Below are 19,469 nucleotides of genomic sequence, written 5' to 3' on the forward strand. Positions count from 1 at the left end.
CCTGTCCTAAGGAATGGCAGCCCCACCACCCCTGCCCCCCTCCCCCGGCAGAGACACCACAAAATACTCACTCTTGTCCAAGTTCAGCTTGTACCCAGAGAAAGACCCAAATACCTGCAGCAACTCCAATATTCCTCCTATCGACGCACTCTGCTCCGACACATACAGCAGCAAGTCCATCGGCATACAAGGACACCCTATGCTCTATTCCCCCCCCTCACTATTCCTTTCCATGCTCCCGAACTTCTTAATGCGATGACCAACGGCTCAATCGCAAGCGCAAACAGCAGGGGGGACATAAGGCATCCCTGCCTCGTCCCACGGTGGAGAGAGAAGTATCTCGAACTGATATTGTTCGTGCGGACGCTCTCCTTCGGCTCCTTATATAATAACTTTACCCAGTTCACAAATCTTGATCCAATCCCAAACCGTTCCAGCACTGCCATCAGGTACCCCCATTCCACCCGATCAAACGCCTTCTCGGCGTCCAGTGCCACCACCACCTCTGTTTCCTTCCCTTCCGCCGGTGCCATAACGACGTTCAAGACCCTCCTAATATTCGAAAACAACTGCCTCCCTTTCACAAACCCTGTCTGATCCTCACCTATCATCTTCGGGAGGCACCCCTCCAGCCTACCCACCAGTACCTTTGCCAATACCTTTGTGCCCACATTAAGAAGTGAAATGGGCCTAAACGACCCACACTCCGTCGGATCCTTATCCTTTTTTGAAAGGTTGAGTATATTAGGATTGTTTTCGTTGGAAAGATGGAGGTTGAGAGGGGACCTGATTGAGGTCTACAAAATTATGAGAGGTATGGGCAGGGTGGATAGCAACAAGCTTTTTCCAAGATTGGGGGTGTCAATTACAAGGGGTCACGATTTCAAGGTGAGAGGGGGAAAGTTTAAGGGAGATGTGCATGGAAAGTTTTTTACGCAGAGGGTGGTGGGTGCCTGGAACGCTTTGCCAGCAGAGGTGGTAGAGGCAGGCACAATAGCATCATTTAAGATGCATCTAGACAGATATATGAACGGGCGGGAACAGAGGGAAGTAGACCTTGGAAAATAGGAGATAGGTTTAGAGAAAGGATCTGGATCGGCGCAGGCTGGGAGGGCCGAAGGGCCTGTTCCTGTGCTGTAATTTTCTTTGTTCTTTGTTCTTTTTAAGCAACAGTGAAATCTATGCCTTCCCCAAGGTTTGCGGCAGTACTCCCTTCCCTATCTGCGTATTCTTTAATCGTCTGTACACTGGGGCTTCCTTCACATTTTGCAAGGGTGAAAAAGAAAAAACACAGGAATTCAGGAAAGTAATGATTCTAATTCTTGTGATGCTGTTTGCCTTCACAGAAGCAGAACCCGTAGAGAAGAACACTCACCCAACTGTGATGCTGTTGATGGGGACCATTAATCTTCTGCAAACTTTGTCACTTTCTGCTGGGATTCACTCAGACCTAGTCCAGAATGAAGCTACCAAAACACTGTGTGGGCTATTGCGGATGCTGGTGGAGAGTGGGGCATCAGATAAAACAGGTAACACACGATGAAAATTTCAAGTTAGTCAGTGACAGTGTTCTGGAGTGCAATTACTTCTCTGTTTATCGTTGATAAGAGTGTAAAAACAATTATGTTCTCAATAGCTGATTCAAGCTTCATTGTATTGGGAGCTGCTTAATAAAATCCAGGCAGTTGATCACAGGAGGGATAATACAAGTTTAGAATAAATATGCTTTAAATCAAACATAATTTGCCTGTTATGAGCAGAATCCCGCAACAGATCAAGATTTGCCTGAAGCAGTCAAGAATCATCTAGAATCAGTCATCTAGAACTCTCAAAGGGCCTCTGAAAATTTGCAGAGACCAGGTGCTGGTTTAGTTCAGTGGGCTAAACAGCTGGTTTGTGATGCAGAACAAGGCCAACAGCGTGGGTTCAATTCCCGTACCAGCTGAGAATTCTGAATTCCAACTCTGTGTATCCGAACAGGGGCCTGAATGTGGTGACTAGGAGATTTTCACAGTAACTTCATTGCAGTGTTAATGTAAGCCTACTTGTGACAATAAAAATATTATTATTATCATGTTTCCAGCACCTACTTAGAGATCCTAGGTCCTCGTTCCAAGCATCCATCATAAGGTCAGAGTGGGAATGTTCATTGATGACTGCACAATGTTCAGTATCATCCACGACTCTGCAAACACTGAAGCAGCACATGCCGAGCAAGACCTGAAAAATATCCAGGGTTGGGCTGACAAATAGCAAGTAACATTCGCACCATACAACTGCCAGGCAAACTCCAACAAGAGAACATCCAACTATAGTTCCTTAAAATTGTTTCACAAAGACAGGCACAAAGACAGGATGTCAAAAGCAATGTCCTTTTGGTCAAGTTAGCTATCCTAAATCCCATTTGATTACTTATAACTGTTATGTCCTAAAAATACATGTTTAATGGTTAATAATGATTACTCAGTTCTATAATTCATCTCAATCCTTAATAAAATAACTTATGTAAAACTACACTAGTGGCATGCTAACTATTCAGTTTTAAGAGGTATCATCGCTGAACCACCCCCTCACTGTGGGTCCCTGTCCTAACTGTGGATGTATCTCTGTGCCAGGCACTGCACCGGTTCGAGAAGGTAGCTCACCACCACCTTCTCAAGGGCAACTAGGGATAGGCAATCAATGGCCACATCTTGTAAAATGAATTTAAATTGTTCAGAGTTTTGGCCTCAATATTAAGGCTATTACTCTTTACAATTGGCACAAGTCCTTATGTATCAGATTTATTAAAAGTGAAATTATACTTGGCAATATAAAAGTTTTGCATGCCAAAATATTGAGTTATTTGAAGCAGGAGACTACATGGACACTGATTTTGAAATGTGTAGACGGAGCACTTAAACATGGGAGCTGTTTTTACTCCTATCTCTTTTTTTTTTGTTAAACTGGATGGCATGCTTTAATTCTCCTTGTGCTTGATCTACTGCAGGAATAGAAAACATCTCCATTTTATTTGGAGAGATTAATATTTTCATCATGTTGTTGTTTCTAGCTTCTTCTGTAAACAAAGTAGTATCCCGAGAACAGCACAGGAGCTGGTGTACACTGGGTTTCATTAGAAGTATAGCACTTACTCCTCGAATGTGTGGTACTCTGAGTTCATCTCAGTGGATCAGCTTGCTGACTAGGATTGTTGAAGGACAACAATCATTCACTGCTGTGTCTCTGCAGCGACAGGTGAGAACTTAAATTGTACAAGTCCTTTTTGAAGGAGTTACGGGCCAGATAAACTTACAATACTATTAAAATGACACGATAATAATTGGGTTTTGCTTTGTTTTACTCATGTTAGAGGAAAAATTCTGATTTGAAAGTACCATGTTGGATTTCCTCAATTAATTTACTCTCCTCTGAAAGTGCTGACTTTTTCTGGCGACTGCAGCTGCCCTGCAACCCTATGGTACCCTGTCCAAGTGCATGATCTTTGTGTTGTGAGGTGTACTGAGAGTTGAGACAGTGTCATCAGCACATGTGACCATGGAGAGTAATGATCTTGAGCCCATTTTTGTGGCCACCCGATGCTCAAACATGCATTTTCTAGCACTAATCACTAAGGCTAATTATTTTCTCTCCCTTTCCCACCTCCCCCTCAACTCAGTGAAATGGAAAGCCTTGTAAAGCTTCAACTGACCTGACTGGGATCAGATGCTGCAGCAGTAACCATATGACCCTGTGATACACTAGGAATAATCTTTATTCACTCTTCGGTGGATAGTGGAAATGCAGTGGATCAGTTTTATAAACAACATCAACAACACTCTAGAAGCTTGACGGTACCCGTGACAAAGCAACCAACTTGATCGGCAGCCCGTTCAGCATCTTTAAAATTTTTTTTAGAGTACCCAATTATTGTTTTCCAATTAAGGGGCAAGTTAGCGTGGCCAATTCACCTAACCTGCACATCTTTGGGTTGTGGAGATGAAACCACGCAGACACAGGGAGAATGTGCAAACTCCACACGGACAGTGACCCAGGGCCGGGATTCGAACCCGGGTCTTCAGCGCCATAGTCTCAGTGCTAACCACTGTGCCACGTGCTGCCCTCCGTTCACCATCTTATGCAATCACTCCTTCCACTACTGATGCACAGTGGCAGTAATGTGTACCATATACAAAATGCATAGCAGTAATACGGCAGACCTCTGTCAACAGCACTTTCCAAACATGCGCCCTCGCCATATGGAAGAACAAAGGCAACAGATTCACGGCAACACCACAAACTGCAAATCCCCCCGCCCGGATCAAAATCCTGAAACTCCCATTTTACCAGCATTGTGGGTCTACCTAGGACAGATACTCTGTAGCGGTTCAAGGAAGCTCCCCACAAAACTCTTTGAGGGTAATTAGGGATGGACAACAAATGCTGGCATTGCAAGCAACACTCACACCCCATGAAAGAACAAAACAAAATGACAAAGTACCGCATGGATGATTATTGGAGAAGATTAAGAGGCATGGAATTAGAGGAAGGATAGTAAATTGGATTCAAATTAGAAGGGAGAAAATAGTTTGATTTATTTTTCACATTGCTCAGATTGATGGGGTTCATGTTGGCATTGTGCTTTTTGTTAACACGAGTATTTGGCGACATGGTAGCACAGTGGTTAGCACTGTTGCTTCACAGCGCCAGGGACCCAGGTTCAATTTCCGGCTTGGGTCACTGTGCAGAATCTGCACGTTCTCTTCGTAACTGCGTAGGTTTTTTCCGGGTGCTCTGGTTCCCCCCACAAATCCCGAAAGACGTGCTTGTTAGGTGAATTGGACATTCTGAATTCTCCCTCGGTATACCCGAAGAGGCGCTGGAGTGTGGCGACCAGGGGATTTTCACAGTAACTTCATTGCAGTGTTAATGTAAGCTTACGTGTGACACTAATAAAGAGTATTATTATTTGCCGTTCTATCTGTGCTAGATCTTAGCCCTGCGCTTGTTGCAAGCAGTCCTTCCTTCCTGGGACAGAGATGAGCGATCGAAAGACATGAAGTTCCTTGTTGAAAAGCTGTTTATTTTTTTGGGTCGTCTTCTGAGCACCTGCTCATCTGACTTTCCACTCTTGAGAGGTGAACTTCCTTTTATGACTCCACATATTTGACAATAAATAATGGAAAATATATCTAACATTTTAGAAATAGATGAATGGTTAAAGTAGCTTCTGGCTTTGTTTTCACAGATGGGATGCTGAGAAGAAGAAAATCTAGACCTCAAGCTTCTCTGACTGCCACCCACAGCAGTACGCTGGCAGAGGAAATAGTTGCACTGTTACGAACTCTCCACTCTCTGAATCAGTGGAATGGACTTATTAATGAATACATTAATTCTCAGCTAAATTGCATCAGTGAAATCATGACTGATAAAGCGCCAGAGGCAGTGAGTACAATATTGTGTTTCTTAATACCAAATTTATTTTTCACCCTTGTACTTGCTCTGTGCTTATAGTCACCGTTGGAAACAGATGATTTCAGCTCCTGTTGCACCAGTAAGTGCAGAAGTACAGCCTTAAGAATGTTAACCTGTAAGAAATAGAATTATGATCGGAATGCTTATTCATACCAGGTGGGGAGAAAACATAGAATGAGAAAACAGTTCCTTACCCCTTCTCCCCCCCCCCCCCCCCCCCCCCCCCCCCCCCTGACGACTCCTCGAGCAATCCTCATGCAACCCATATTAAATTGTCCTTATGTACTCTTATGACTCTGCTGCTATTGTTTTGATCTTTTGGGGTAACTATATGTTCCATCATTTTAAGCGGGACTGAGATGTTCCACATTGCCTACTGAAGTTTGTCACTGTGGTGCATCGCCATGAGCGTCAATGTCATGCTGCTTGCTTTTCTCCTCAAATACTTAGTCACATTGTTACTTCCACAATGTAAAGTTCTTTGACACATCTTTCTGTAGATGAGTGCCACAGAGCTGCTAGGTGGTGAAGCCTTTTTGCTTTATTATTTCTAACCCCACCTTTATTTTGAGAACTCTGAATCCAGGCATTGCTTTCACTGATTCCTTGGCTGGGACTAACATAGGATACAAAGGGATTGAACTTGCACTTGCTTGTGTATCTCTGACTATCCACTATACTATTGTTTACCCTTGGGAAAGGGGATCCTAATCGTAGGTTATGAGGACGTTTGGATTAAATCTTGCCTCAGACGGTAAGATATTTTTGTGTGTTTGAAGTCTTTTCTTTTCCCCTTTGCCTCTTTGCAGACAGTCTTGGAAGATTGTTTCCCTGATTCGGAGAACCCAGAGATCAATGGATTGATGGCAGTGTTGGCTGTGATTGGTGGAGTAGACGGACGCCTGAGGTTGGGTGGTCAGGTGATGCATGAAGAGCTTGGAGAGGGGACAGTGGCTCGTATTACCCCAAAGGGAAAAATTACAGTACAGTTCCATGACATGCGAACGTACAGAGTTTGTCCTTTGAGTCAGTTACAGCCGGTAGGTGATATGTGGCTGCTCAGCTTTCCCCTTGACCGCCTCAGGCGGCCAACAGTGTTTTTGCCTGATCTGGTCTAAATATGATAATAATATGATTTTGTCTATTTTTTTTCTCAGCTCCCAGTGACTGCCTTCAGTGTTAACAACTTGCCATTTGCTGACCTAATGCTATCTGTCTGGGCCCAATTGGTGAATCTAGCAGGGAGCAAGCTTGAAAAGCAAAGGGCGAAGAAATCTAGCCAGAGCCTCTCGGGTAATTAAAATGTTAACTTGGGCTTTTGTTCCGAAATAGCAGAGTAGAGATTTTTTTAATACCGATTTATTCAGGAAATCCGCCTGGAAGCTGGGCTCTAAGTGAGGTATGTTGGAAAAATTAAAACAAGTGAACTGTATGCTGAATGGAAATTTTGCATTAGTTTTAGTTAAAAAATTTCTTCTGAACCCCTACTGAATTCATCTAGGTTCACTTAGGGCCCAAATATTCTCCCCTGGTCTTATTTAAGTTTGAATCTTTTTAGAATTTCTCCCTGTACTGTACAAAACCTGAGTGGGTGATGTATTAAATCCTCATTCATGACATAACTATATATTCTTTGGTGAAATAAGCTTTTTGTACAGCTTCCTGTATTATTTTGGATGTGCTTTTTCATGATAAAATTTGCTCTTTCATGTTTCGAAATGTAATTCTGTTGCCCATAAGGTTGACTGTTTTTGTCCACAGATGGCTTTCCAAGTTTAGTGTTGACACATTTTTTTTACTTCCTCCATTCAGATCAAGTGGATTCATATTTGCTAAGATGTCAGCAGCTGAGACTGTATATACTGAAGGCAGCACGAGCCTTGCTCATGCATCAGGATAAATTGAGACAGATTCTTTCGCAGCCGGCTGTATTTGAAACAGGGCCTCTTTCCACGGGTATGAACCAGCAAGTTACCCTTTATCTCTCACTGCAAAATATGCCTTGTCCTTCAGATTAATTTGAAATCTCTGTTACATCTAATCCCTCAAGTGGTGATGTTGTCTCAGTGGTGGTACTTTCACCTCACTCAAATGATTGTGGGTTTTAGCCCTTTAGCAGAGATTTAATCATATAACCTGACACTTCAGTGTTTCACTGAGAGAGTTGCTGTCATTTAGAAGGCAAGGGAAGACCTTCCAGTAATAATCATCTTTATTATTGTCACAAGTAGGCTTACATTAACACTGCAATGATGTTACTGTGAAAATCCCCAGTCGCCACATTCCAGTGCCTGTTCGGGTGCACTGAGGGAGAATTCATAATGCCCAATTCGGCTAACAAGCACGTCTTTAGGGACTTGTGGGAGGAAACTGGAGCGCCCGGAGGAAACCCACGCAGACACGGGGAGAACGTGCAGACTCTGCACAGACAGTAACCCAAGCCGGGAATCAAACCGGGTCCCCGGAGCTATTAAGCAACAGTGCTAGCCACTGTGCTACCATGCGGGCCCTGTCCAAAATGGATCACTCAATCAATGCCAACTAAAAATAGTTTATCTGGTATTGAACTGATTGCTGTTTATGAGACCTTGGTGTGTAGGAATTGCCCACATGATAATAGCGACAGTACTTCAACGCTACTTAATAGTTTGTGAAGCACTTTAGGTGCTGTATAAATGCACTCTCGTTTCCTTTCCCCATCCGCCTTTCCTTAAAAGCTTGCAAAACCCTGCCATTTTATAAGTACTATTGAGTTAAATCAATTTAACTGCATCAAAGCAATTTAGATTTTGAACAAGCAGAAGGAAAAGCTCCATCAAGCCTGCCTCACACTCCTGATTCCTGGAACACTGAGACCAGGCACTCCCCCTGCTCTTATTGCCATCTAATCTCCTGGGAGGAATGAAAAAATACTCTGGAAAATTTCCTACCACCTCCTGGGATCAAAAAGGTTCAGAAGTTCACATGGACAAAGTGTTGTATAGAAATACTCTTTATTACTTTGCTTGCTTTTAGAGTACAGGCTAAATCAAAGCCTCGTGATTGGGTTTTATTATTGTGGGAATAATCTTTTGACCTAATCCTTGAAATTTAAGGGCTTGTTCGATCGAATCAGCACCTTATAGCCAAGTGTTTGCCTTAGTGCAAAATGAGAGCTGCTAAAAACTTGATTGTAAGGCCCCAAGTATTTTTGAAATTTTGCTATATCGTATGTGATTTAATTCTGTGTTTATTCCAACACTCGCTCGTTTTTGACAGTCTCTGTTATGAAACCAGTGCCTATTATAATAAGTCCAGTTCTGGGAGACTGTGGTCTTAAAACCTGGTCCTGACAGTTGCAATACCAAATCTGGTTCTCCTATTCCTGAAGCTGGATGGTATTGCTGAGAAAAGAGGCCGTACTTCGTAGTCTAAATCCCAGATTGCCCAATTTCTGGATTCCAATCTTAACGAGTAGTGTTAGGTGATGTGATGCCTGTTTTCTTGGACCTAGTATTCTTATTGTTTATTTAAATACTACTATTTTCTCTCTTCATTTCAGAGGATGCACCAGTTTCCTCCCCAGACACTGCTGACTTCTCACCTGAGGGACCACAGCCCCCATTGATCTTACTCCAGCAACTGCTGAGTGCAGCTACACAGCCATCACCATTGAAAGCTGTGTTTGATAGGCAGGAGCTTGAGGTTCGATTTTTAAGCCTTTCCTAACAAATAAAAGCCTGAATTTATTTATTTATTTTTAACAATAAATTTAGTGTACCCGATTCATTTTTTCCAATTAACGGGCAATTTAGCGTGGCCAATCCACCTACCCTGCACATCTTTGGGTTGTGGGGGCGAAACTCACACAAAGACGGGGAGAATGTGCAAACTCCACACAGGCACTGACTCGGAGCCGGGATTGAACCTGTGACCTCAGCGCCGTGAGGCAGCAATGCTAACCACTGTGCTGCCCGCTGAATTTATTTTTTGAATAAGCAGTCTAATTTGAATAGACTATTTGATAGTGAGGTTATTTAAAAAAGTCATCTAGCAAGTGTCATAGTGCCACTGAGTTGAGAGTGCCGCATGTGTGCTTGTTATGGAATGAATTTTTCCCACTTTGAAACATTCTTGTCTAATAGTTACCTCTCACTTTGTTAATTTGCGTCAATATTATGTTTTAAAGACACCAAGTAGTATTATGGAAAGCATTAATAAACATTCTGCCATAAGCACCCCTGAAAGAGCTAGACCCTATCCCTTCCAGCCTGGAACCTGAGGTTCCAAGTTTTGCAGCTAAAGCTTCTATAATGTCAACTTCAAAATCAAAAGACTGAATGCCGAAAGTGCTGAAGGTAAAGAATTACTCCTGTTCAAGTCAACACAAAAAAAATATTTGCTGAGAAGTGATACTCAACTGCTTATCGAATTGGGAATTAAATCACTTGGAAACGTGTCATGCTGTCTCCCAGTTCAAACATAAATAACATTGCCTGTTTGTGGTTGGCTGCTACTTGTTCAGATTATTTGTGAGCAGTGGGAGTTCTCAGTGAAAGATAGAGATGTCTCCCCAGATCCTTTCTCAATTCTTTGCTGGTAGAATGCTAAGTTGCATCAAGCCTCCAATCTTGGAAACCAAATATTTGTATTCAATTGCTTTGCATTTTCTTAAGTAACACCAAAGAGACGGGTTTTACAGAAATGCTGCAATAGCAGATGGTTCTGTTCGGGTTTAGTAGCTTTCCCGGTTTGTCATATTTAGCGCTGATTTTTCTCTGCTCGGTTAATGGTCGCAAACATTACACAATGCACTGGGGAGCATTTGTACCAAGGGCCTCCTGGCATTTAAAAAAGGGAAAAAGAACTAGCATTTATATAGTGCATTTCACAACCTCTGACATCTCAAACCACTTTTTGAAGTTCGTAGAAACGCGGCAGCCCACCTGCACTCAACAAACTCCCAGAAACGCCAATATGATAATGACCCAATCATTAGTTTTGTGATGCTGATTGAGGAATAAATGTTGGCCAGGGCACCGGAGATAAGGTTCCTGTTTGTCTGTGCGATTGTGGATCTTTTACATTTACCTTCGCAGGGAAATGGGGCCTTGGTTTAATGCCTCATGTGAAAGATGGCACTTCCCACACTTCAGTACCTCCTCAGTAGAACTTGCGACTTGTAGGCGAGAGTGCTACCAGTTGAGCTGTGGGAAATATGACTATTACATCCGTGTGAGTTAAAAGTGGGGTCAACTAATGGAAACAGCATAGGATGGATGCAATTAGCCCTACAATAATGTCCATGTAGAGACGCTGGCACTGTGACCATTTGGAGCAGCATCCAGTGGAAGTGGACCTTGGGCCTTGTTCCCAGCTCTGTTCAGGGGCTTATTTAACATATAAAATAAAAACAAAATACTCAGCGGGTCTGGCACCAACTATGGAGAGGGAAACACATTTCGGCTTGATGACACCTTTCATCAGAACTGGGAAAAGTCAGAAGTTTAATAGGGTGCAGGTGGCAAAGAGGGTCTATGATAGGTTGGAGGATAGGAGAGATTAAATGACTAAAGGTTCCGTACTGCAAGGTCAAAGGAAGTGCTAATGGGACAAATAAAAAAGAAAGGTACATGTTATATTTTTAGAAGAGATGTGAATGATAGGATAGCTGCTGTCCGAATTTAAAGTAAAGGACATAAGAGTGAAACCAGAGAAAAACCAAAGCAGCAAAGAAAGATGAAAGAAAATAGGGCAGAGGCTGTGATCTATGACTGATGAACTCTGAGTTGAGTCGGTTCAGTCAGTTCAGGTCATGTCAGATGGAGCACCTCATGAACACACTGTATCTGACTTGTGTGGAGGCCGAGGAGGGTACCATAATAGTCTTTTTAAAGAACCTTTCAATGGATGAGGGCATCGTTAGTATGGCCAGCATTTGTTTTCCATCCCTAATTGCCCTTGAGAAGGTGGTGAAGAGCCTCTGTCGTAAACCATTGCAGTCTATCTGGTGCAGGTACTGTTTCAGTGATGTAAAGAAGGGAGTTCCCGGATTTTGACCCAGCAGCAGTGATAAACTGCTGATACGGTTCCATGAGTATTATATTTGCTTATGCAGTTTTTGGTAAACATTTTGGTCTTTATACTGTCTCTTTTGTCAGGCGGCAGCCCTTGCTGTTTGTCAGTTCTTGGCAGTGGAGTCTACACATCCATCTACGCCTGTATTTGATGACAGCAGTTCGAGTGAAGCTACAACACCTGTTACAATGCAGCCTGTACGGCCTATAAAACACAAGAAGCGCAAGCCATCTCCCCCTCCACCTTTACCCATTGTGGCTCAACTAATGGAAATGGGATTTGGTCGGAAGAATATTGAATTTGCACTAAAATCACTTACAGGAGGCTCTGGAAATGCTGCGGGATTACCAGGTAATAAATTGCAATACGAATAATCCTATTTTGACACCAGCAAGTATTTTTACACCTTGCATTCTAGGGTTGTTTTAAATAAATGTTTGGTCCAGACCCAAGTAAGGAATGGGCTGTTGGAAAATTGTAACATGACTGAGTGTAGTTTAGGGATTAGTTGCTAGTGAGTTGATTAATTTGCATATTCACCGTGTGCAACGCTAAAATACACCCACTGGAAGTTTCAGCTCATGGTGAATGGGACTTGGGCACTCGCTTTCAATTTTTAGAGTATGTATAATTGAATTAATAGAAAAGTAAGGGTAAGTATTATCATTTCTCTTTTCTTTAACCTCCACGTAGAAGTGAATAGACTCGGAATTTGCAAGACCTGTTTTTCTTGAGATTTTTTGTAATTCGTGCAGTATTGTGGAATATTGGGCAGGATTCTCCGACCTGTCAGCCTCCGTCGGCAGCAGGATCCTCCGTTCCGGCAGCTGGCCAATGGGGTTTCCCATTGTGGCCATAACACACCGTTGGGCAACCCACGGGTGTGAGTGCACTGCCGACGAAGAGGAGGATCCCGTCGTCGGAGAACCCCACTCAATAACTTAAAATGCACAGCCACCAGTCTGTGACGTAATATATTAATGGTGAGTATTCTGCAGCACCGGATGTTAGATTATTGATGCCAGTTGAAGTGGACATGTCAGATTTATTTTATCTGGGACAAAGTCATCTTCATGATCATGTAAACTTGGTGTTTTGGAAGTGGGAAGTTAGAAATGTTACATTTGAGATGGGATTTTGGTTAAAATCAATTGCTTTTTTTCTGACGCATGACATTATCATGACATGGATAATTTGGCCTTCAAAGTATCACAATAATGCCCTGTTTTTAATAGTGTTGCTGTGGAATACTGTGGTGACTAAAAGCCAAACCTATTAAAAATGTGCAAATTTCCGGTTTACTATGTAAACAGGTTTTGTTTAAAAGTTGATTGACCCACGTTGAGAAAGAACAACATTAATGCATAGATGAAAGTTAACTGAAAGTGATAAAGTTGAAGGGTAGCCTCAGACCTCGGGCTGGATTATTCGACCCCCTGCCGGGTCGGAGAATCGCCGGGGGCCGGCGTGAATCCCGCCCCCGCCGGCTGCTGAATTCTCCGGCACCGGATATTCAGCGGGGTGGGAATCACGCTGCGACTGTCTGGGCGCCCCCCCCCCCCCCCCGGCGATTCTCCAGCCCGCGATGGGCCAAAGTCCCGCTGCTGTAATGCCTGTCCCGCCGACGGGAATCAAACAACTTCCCTTACCGGAGGGACCAGCGAGCGGGCTCCGGGGTCCTGGGGGGGGAGCGGGGTGATCTGGCCCCGGGGGATGTCCCCAGGGTGGCCTGGCCCGCGATCAGGGCCCACCGATCCACGGGCGGGCCTGTGCTGTGGGGGCACTCTTTTCCTTCCGCGTCGGGCATCAGCCTCCGCGATGGCCGACGCGGAAGTGACCCCTCTCCTGCGCATGCGCGGGGATGACGTCAGCAGCCGCTGATGCTCCCGCGCATGCGCGGACATCCGCCGGCCGGCGAAGTCCCTTCGCCCCCGGCTAGCGTGGTGCCAAAGGCCTTCCACGCCAGTCGGCGGGACGGGAACCACTCCGGCGCGTGCCTAGCCCCTCAAGGTGAGGGCTTGGCCCCTAAAGGTGCGGAGAAATCCGCACCTTTGGGGCAGCCTGACGCCGGAGTGGTTCACGCCACTCCATCCCGCCGGGACCCCCCCGCCCCGCCGGGTAGGGGAGAATCCAGCCCTTTGTGTGTCCATTTCCATGTACATGACAAAAGCAACATCAAGCCCAATTGCACCAGAAACAGCTTACCATCTATTTTTGTCCCAAATTTTATTTCGTAGGTGTGGAAGCATTGGTCGGTTGGCTGTTAGATCACCCTGATGTACAGATCGCAGAGCTTTCTGATGCGGAGAGCACTTTATCGGAGTACTCGGACGAAGAGATTCTAGAAGAAGTAGAAGACGCTGAAGCTGTTTATACTGTGATTAGTCCTCAACCAACTCTACCGAATGTAATTTTGAAACAGAATGTACTTAGCAAATTTGAATAACATTGGAGTCATTTAAGAGCTATGTTCAAGTTGTATTAACACCATGTTCTTAATTTTGTAGCCTTGGGCTGCTGTGGTGACTGAAAGCCAAACCTATAAGAAACGTGGAGATTTCTTGAACAATGATGATTATGCTGTATATGTAAGGGAGAATATTCAGGTATGGGTTGTCCTGAAGTTTAAATATTGATCTACTGCATTTGGGTTTTCATTTTAATATTAATTGAAATAATGCATTATTTATTTTATGCTTTATTGTACTCTGCAGGTGGGAATGATGGTCCGATGCTGTAGAACATATGAAGAGGTTTGTGAGGGAGATATGGGAAAAGTAATAAAATTGGATCGAGATGGATTGCACGATCTAAATGTGCAGTGTGACTGGCAGCAAAAAGGTGGCACTTACTGGGTCAGATACATTCATGTTGAACTATTGGGTAGGTTCATAGTGTACTAATCAACAATGCCAGTACTAGATAGTAGTTGCTGCTCTTGCTATCTTTTACAGTGCAACTCAGGAGCTTTTTAATTTTCATTGCTTTTTTTCATCAGGTTTCCCGCCACAGAATTCAACCTCCCATATAAAGATTGCTGATAAAGTGCGGGTTAAGGCTTCAGTTACCACACCAAAGTACAAGTGGGGATCAGTTACCCATAGGAGTGTGGGAATTGTGAAAGGTAAATGAGTTATGCTTGCATTTTTTGCCATCTGCTTCACCAAAAATCATTATGCAGACTGTGCAGTGTTTTGATTCAATGAGTGGAAAGCTGTTTCAAAATAAGCTGCAGAAATCTACTGTTGGTTTGCGGTGGTGCATTTAATAATCTTGCATTTCTTTTCAGCATTTAGTGCCAACGGAAAGGATGTTATTGTTGATTTCCCTCAGCAGTCTCACTGGACTGGTCTATTGTCTGAAATGGAGTTGGTGCCCAGTATTCATCCAGGAGTTACGTAAGGAATTTCAAAAAACTCAACCCAACTAATGCTTTTTAATCATGGTCTTTTCTAGTTCTCCTTTAAAACAAGAAAAAATATATATTTCCTATTATAAGAACACTGATTAACAGTATTTCCCCTCCTGTTTTTATGAGGCTCAGGGGGAGGTAGCGCATGGTGGTATTGTCACTCATCTAGTAATCCAGAGACCCAGGGTAATGCTCTGGGGTCCTGGGTTCAAATCCCACCAGGATTGGTGGGATTGGTGGTGGAATTTGAACTCAAGAAAAAAATCTGGAATTAAAAGTGACCATGAAACTATTGCCGATTGTCATAAAAATCCATCTGGTTCACTGATGACCTTCAGGGAAGGAAATCTTCCATCCTTACCTGGTCTGGCCTACATGTGACTCCAGATCCACAGCAATGTGGTTGGCTCTTAAATGCCCTCAGGGATGGGCAAATGCCCATTGGATATGAGCGTTGCAGGCAATGTCAGCATTTGTTGTCTATCCCTAATTGTCCTTGTGAAGGTTGCAGTGAACTACCTTCTTGAGCCGCTACACCGCATCTGGTGTAGTTGCACCCACAATTCTGTTAGGAAGGGAGCTCCAAGAATTTGGCCCAGCGGCAGTGAGGGAATTGTATAGTTCGAAGTCAGGATGATGCCTAGCTTGGTGGGAAACCTGCAGGCAGTGGTGTTCCCATTCATCTGCCAACCTTCTCATAGTGATGGAAAGGGATAGGTATATACCGCAGGGCAAGAGTTATATCTGGGGGAAAGGTAATTATGATGCGATGAGGCAAGACTTAGGATGCATCGGATGGAGAGGGAAACTGCAGGGGATGGGCACAATTGAAATGTGGAGCTTGTTCAAGCAACAGTTACTGTGAGTCCTTGATAAGTATGTGCCTGTCAGGCAGGGAGGAAGTGGTCGAGTGAGGGAACCGTGGTTTACTAAAGTAGTTGAAACACTTGTCAAGAGGAAGAAGGAGGCTTATGTAAAGATGAGACGTGAAGGTTCAGTTAGGGCGCTTGAGAATTACAAGTTAGCTAGGAAGGACCTAAAGAGAGAGCTAAGAAGAGCCAGGAGGGGACATGAGAAGTCTTTGGCAGGTAGGATCAAGGATAACCCTAAAGCTTTCTATAGATATGTCAGGAATAAAAGAATGACTAGGGTAAGAGTAGGGTCAGTCAAGGACAGTAGTGGGAAGTTGTGCGTGGAGTCCGAGGAGATAGGAGAGGTGCTAAATGAATATTTTTCGTCAGTATTCACACAGGAAAAAGACAATGTTGTCGAGGAGAATACTGAGACATAGGCTACTAGACTAGAAAGCCTTGAGGTTCATAAGGAGGAGGTGTTAGCAATTCTGGAAAGTGTGAAAATAGATGAGTCCCCTGGGCCGGATGGGATTTATCCTAGGATTCTCTGGGAAGCTAGAGAGGAGATTGCTGAGCCTTTGGCTTTGATCTTTATGTCATCATTCCTTCAGGAATAGTGCCAGAAGACTGGAGAATAGCAAATATTGTCCCCTTGTTCAAGAAGGAGAGGAGAGACAACCCCGGTAACCATAGACCAGTGAGCCTTCCTTCTGTTGTGGGCAAAGTCTTGGAAAGGTTTATAAGAGATAGGGTGCATAATCATCTGCAAAGGAATAATTTAATTGGAGATAGTCAACACGGTTTTGTGAAGGGTAGGTTGTGCCTCACAGGTGGATGAGGGTAAAGCAGTTGATGTATGGATATGTGTATATGGATTTCAGTAAAGTGTTTGATAAGGTTCCCCACGGTAGGCTATTGCGGAAAATACGGAGGCATGGGATTCAGGGGGATTTAGCAGTTTGGATCAGAAATTGGCTAGCTGGAAGAAGACAAAGGGTGGTGGTTGATGGGAAATGTTCAGACTGGAGTCCAGTTACTAGTGGTGTACCACAAAGATCTGTTTTGGGGCCACTGCTGTTTGTAATTTTTATAAATGACCTGGAGGAGGGCGTAGAAGGATGGGTGAGTAAATTTGCAGATGACACTAAAGTCGGTAGAGTTGTGGACAGTGCAGAAGGAAGTTACAAGTTTCAGAGGGACATAGATAAGCTGCAGAGCTGGGCTGAGAGGTGGCAAATGAAGTTTAATGCAGAAAAGTGTGAGGTGATTCATTTTGGAAGGAATAACAGGAAGACAGAGTACTGGGCTAATGGTAAGTTTCTTGGTAGTGTGGATGAGCAGAGAGATCTCGGTGTCCATGTACGTAGATCCCTGAAAGTTGCCACCCAGGTTGAGAGGGTTGTTAAGGCGTACGGTGTGTTAGCTTTTATTGGTAGAGGGATTGAGTTTCGGAGTCGTGAGGTCATGTTGCAGCTGTACAAAACTCTGGTGCGGCTGCATTTGGAGTATTGCGTGCAGTTCTGGTCGCCACATTATAGGAAGGATGTGGAAGCATTGGAAAGGGTGCAGAGGAGATTTACCAGGATGTTGCCTGGTATGGAGGGAAGATCTTATGAGGGAAGGCTGAGGGACTTGAGGCTGTTTTCGTTAGAGAGAAGAAGGTTGATAGGGTGGACATTGAGAGCCTTTTTCCTCGGATGGTGATGTCCAGCACGAGGGGACATAGCTTTAAATGGAGGGGAGATAGATATGGGACAGATGTAAGAGGTAGGTTCTTTACTCAGAGAGTAGTAAGGGCGTGGAATGCCCTGCCTGCAGCAGTAGTGGACTCGCCAACACTAAGGGCATTCAACTGGTCATTGGATAAACATATGGATGATAAGGGAATAGTGTAGATGGGCTTAAGAGTGGTTTCACAGGTCGGCGCAACATCGAGGGCCAAAGGGCCTGTACTGCGCTGTTATGTTCTATATGCGGCAGAGGTTGTGGATTTGAAAGGCACGGTTGAAGGAGGTTTGATGAGTTGCAGCCATCCAGTATTTGGTACACACCACTATCACTTTGCACTGGTGGTGGAGGGAGTCAATTTTTAACATGAGGTGCCACTCAAATAGGCTGCTTGTTCTGGATGGTGTCAAGATTCTTGTGTTGTTGGAGTCACACTGAATTCAAGCAAGAGGAGAGTATTCCATTGCACTCCTGACTTGTCACTATTTAAAAATAAGTGATTACCCGATTAGGACAGATGAGGAGAAATGTTTTCTCTGAGGGTGATGAGTTCTTGGAACTCTCTTGTCAAAAAGTGGTACAGTCTTTGCTCATTTTTAAGGCAGAACTCGATAGATTCTTGATGAGCAAGGGGGAGAAAAGTTAACCGGGTTATAATAAAAATAATAATAATCGCTCATTTGTGACTGTGAAAAGCCCCTAGTCGCCACAATCCGGCGCCTGTTCCGGGAGGCCGGTCTGGGAATTGAACCCACGCTGCTGGCCTTGTTCTGCATTACAAATCAGCTATTTAGCCCACTGTGCTATGGTGAGAATGTGGAGTTGAGGTTATATTCCGATCAGCCACCATCTTATTGAGTAGAGGAGTAGGTTTTAGGGGCCAAATGGGCTACTCCTGCTCCTAATTCCTATGTTGCAGATGCTGGAGTGGATAGGGTATGGAGAGTCAGGAGGTGAGTTACTCATTGCACCATTTCCAACCTCTGACCTGCTGCTGCAGCACAGTTGTTATGTGGCTGGCCATTGAAGTTTCAGGTCAGTGATGTTGGAGAATGCTGTGATGGTCATACTGTTCAATATCAACAGGAGATGGTTAAATTCCATTGTGTTGGAGATGGTCATTGCCTGGCACTTGTTTAATGCAAATGTTATTTGCCACTTATCAACCCAGACCTGAATATTGTCCAGGTCTTGTTGCATATGGACATGGATGCGGACTGCTTCAGTATCTGAGGAGTCACAAATGGCGCTTAACACTATGATCATTAGCAAACGTCCCCTGTTTTACCTTCTGATGGAGTGAAGATCATTGGTGAAACTCCTGAATATAACTGAACACAATTGATACACAATTACCACCACCATCAAAATACATTCTACCGCCGCCCGCACCATGCTATGCTGTCAGAAGCTGTTAGGTTTCTTGACTTCCAGAATTTGCTTCAGTTTTCTCATGTTTAGACGATACCCATTATACTTTGTTTCTGCCTCCCCATCGACCATCTGGGCTCTCATCTGACACCTCTTCATGAAAACCCCACACCTCTTGTGGCTCATTGAGCTTCTGACCGCTCAACAACTTTCTCTCCACCAGGTTCTTGCCTCCCCTGCTGTAAAACTCATCAATATCTCTTTAAAACACCCCATGGTCCATCTGTTCTTAACACGTAGCTGAATGTTTGCTGAAATTGTCAGCTGCTCCTTCTATTGACTTTTTTCCCCCCCTTCAAGATTCTGGTCACTTCCTCTCCTTTCAAAATAACCCTCATTCTATCCACCTTACTGACTATCATCCATCTCCAAGTTCCTCAGATGTGCTTCTTCACTCAGTTCCTTGTCTATTGGTCTGGATTCTGTCCCATCAAACATTGAGACTGACCTGGCCCATACACATTATTCTGATTTCATTTAGCGAGCAATCCCTTCCTGGATTTTTGTCCTCTTTTCAAGGACTTCACATTCGG

The 19,469-nt window shown here is 44.0% G+C and overlaps 1 protein-coding gene across 9 annotated transcripts in view; it reads left to right on the forward strand.

The window, feature by feature from the left end:
• Positions 1-19,469, forward strand: part of herc2 (HECT and RLD domain containing E3 ubiquitin protein ligase 2) — a 297,727-nt gene that overhangs the window by 174,088 nt on the left and 104,170 nt on the right. For all 9 annotated transcript variants that reach the window (XM_038818501.1, XM_038818504.1, XM_038818505.1 and 6 more), the window contains 14 exons: positions 1,347-1,529; positions 3,053-3,237; positions 4,970-5,117; positions 5,228-5,424; positions 6,264-6,494; positions 6,612-6,747; positions 7,267-7,410; positions 8,996-9,138; positions 11,595-11,862; positions 13,749-13,918; positions 14,019-14,117; positions 14,226-14,394; positions 14,510-14,635; positions 14,801-14,909. In XM_038818501.1, the coding sequence (XP_038674429.1) occupies positions 1,347-1,529; positions 3,053-3,237; positions 4,970-5,117; positions 5,228-5,424; positions 6,264-6,494; positions 6,612-6,747; positions 7,267-7,410; positions 8,996-9,138; positions 11,595-11,862; positions 13,749-13,918; positions 14,019-14,117; positions 14,226-14,394; positions 14,510-14,635; positions 14,801-14,909 (2,308 nt within the window). The remainder of the gene's footprint in view (positions 1-1,346; positions 1,530-3,052; positions 3,238-4,969; positions 5,118-5,227; positions 5,425-6,263; positions 6,495-6,611; positions 6,748-7,266; positions 7,411-8,995; positions 9,139-11,594; positions 11,863-13,748; positions 13,919-14,018; positions 14,118-14,225; positions 14,395-14,509; positions 14,636-14,800; positions 14,910-19,469) is intronic.

Source organism: Scyliorhinus canicula, chromosome 14, assembly GCF_902713615.1.
Source record: "Scyliorhinus canicula chromosome 14, sScyCan1.1, whole genome shotgun sequence".
Classification (NCBI taxonomy): domain Eukaryota; kingdom Metazoa; phylum Chordata; class Chondrichthyes; order Carcharhiniformes; family Scyliorhinidae; genus Scyliorhinus; species Scyliorhinus canicula.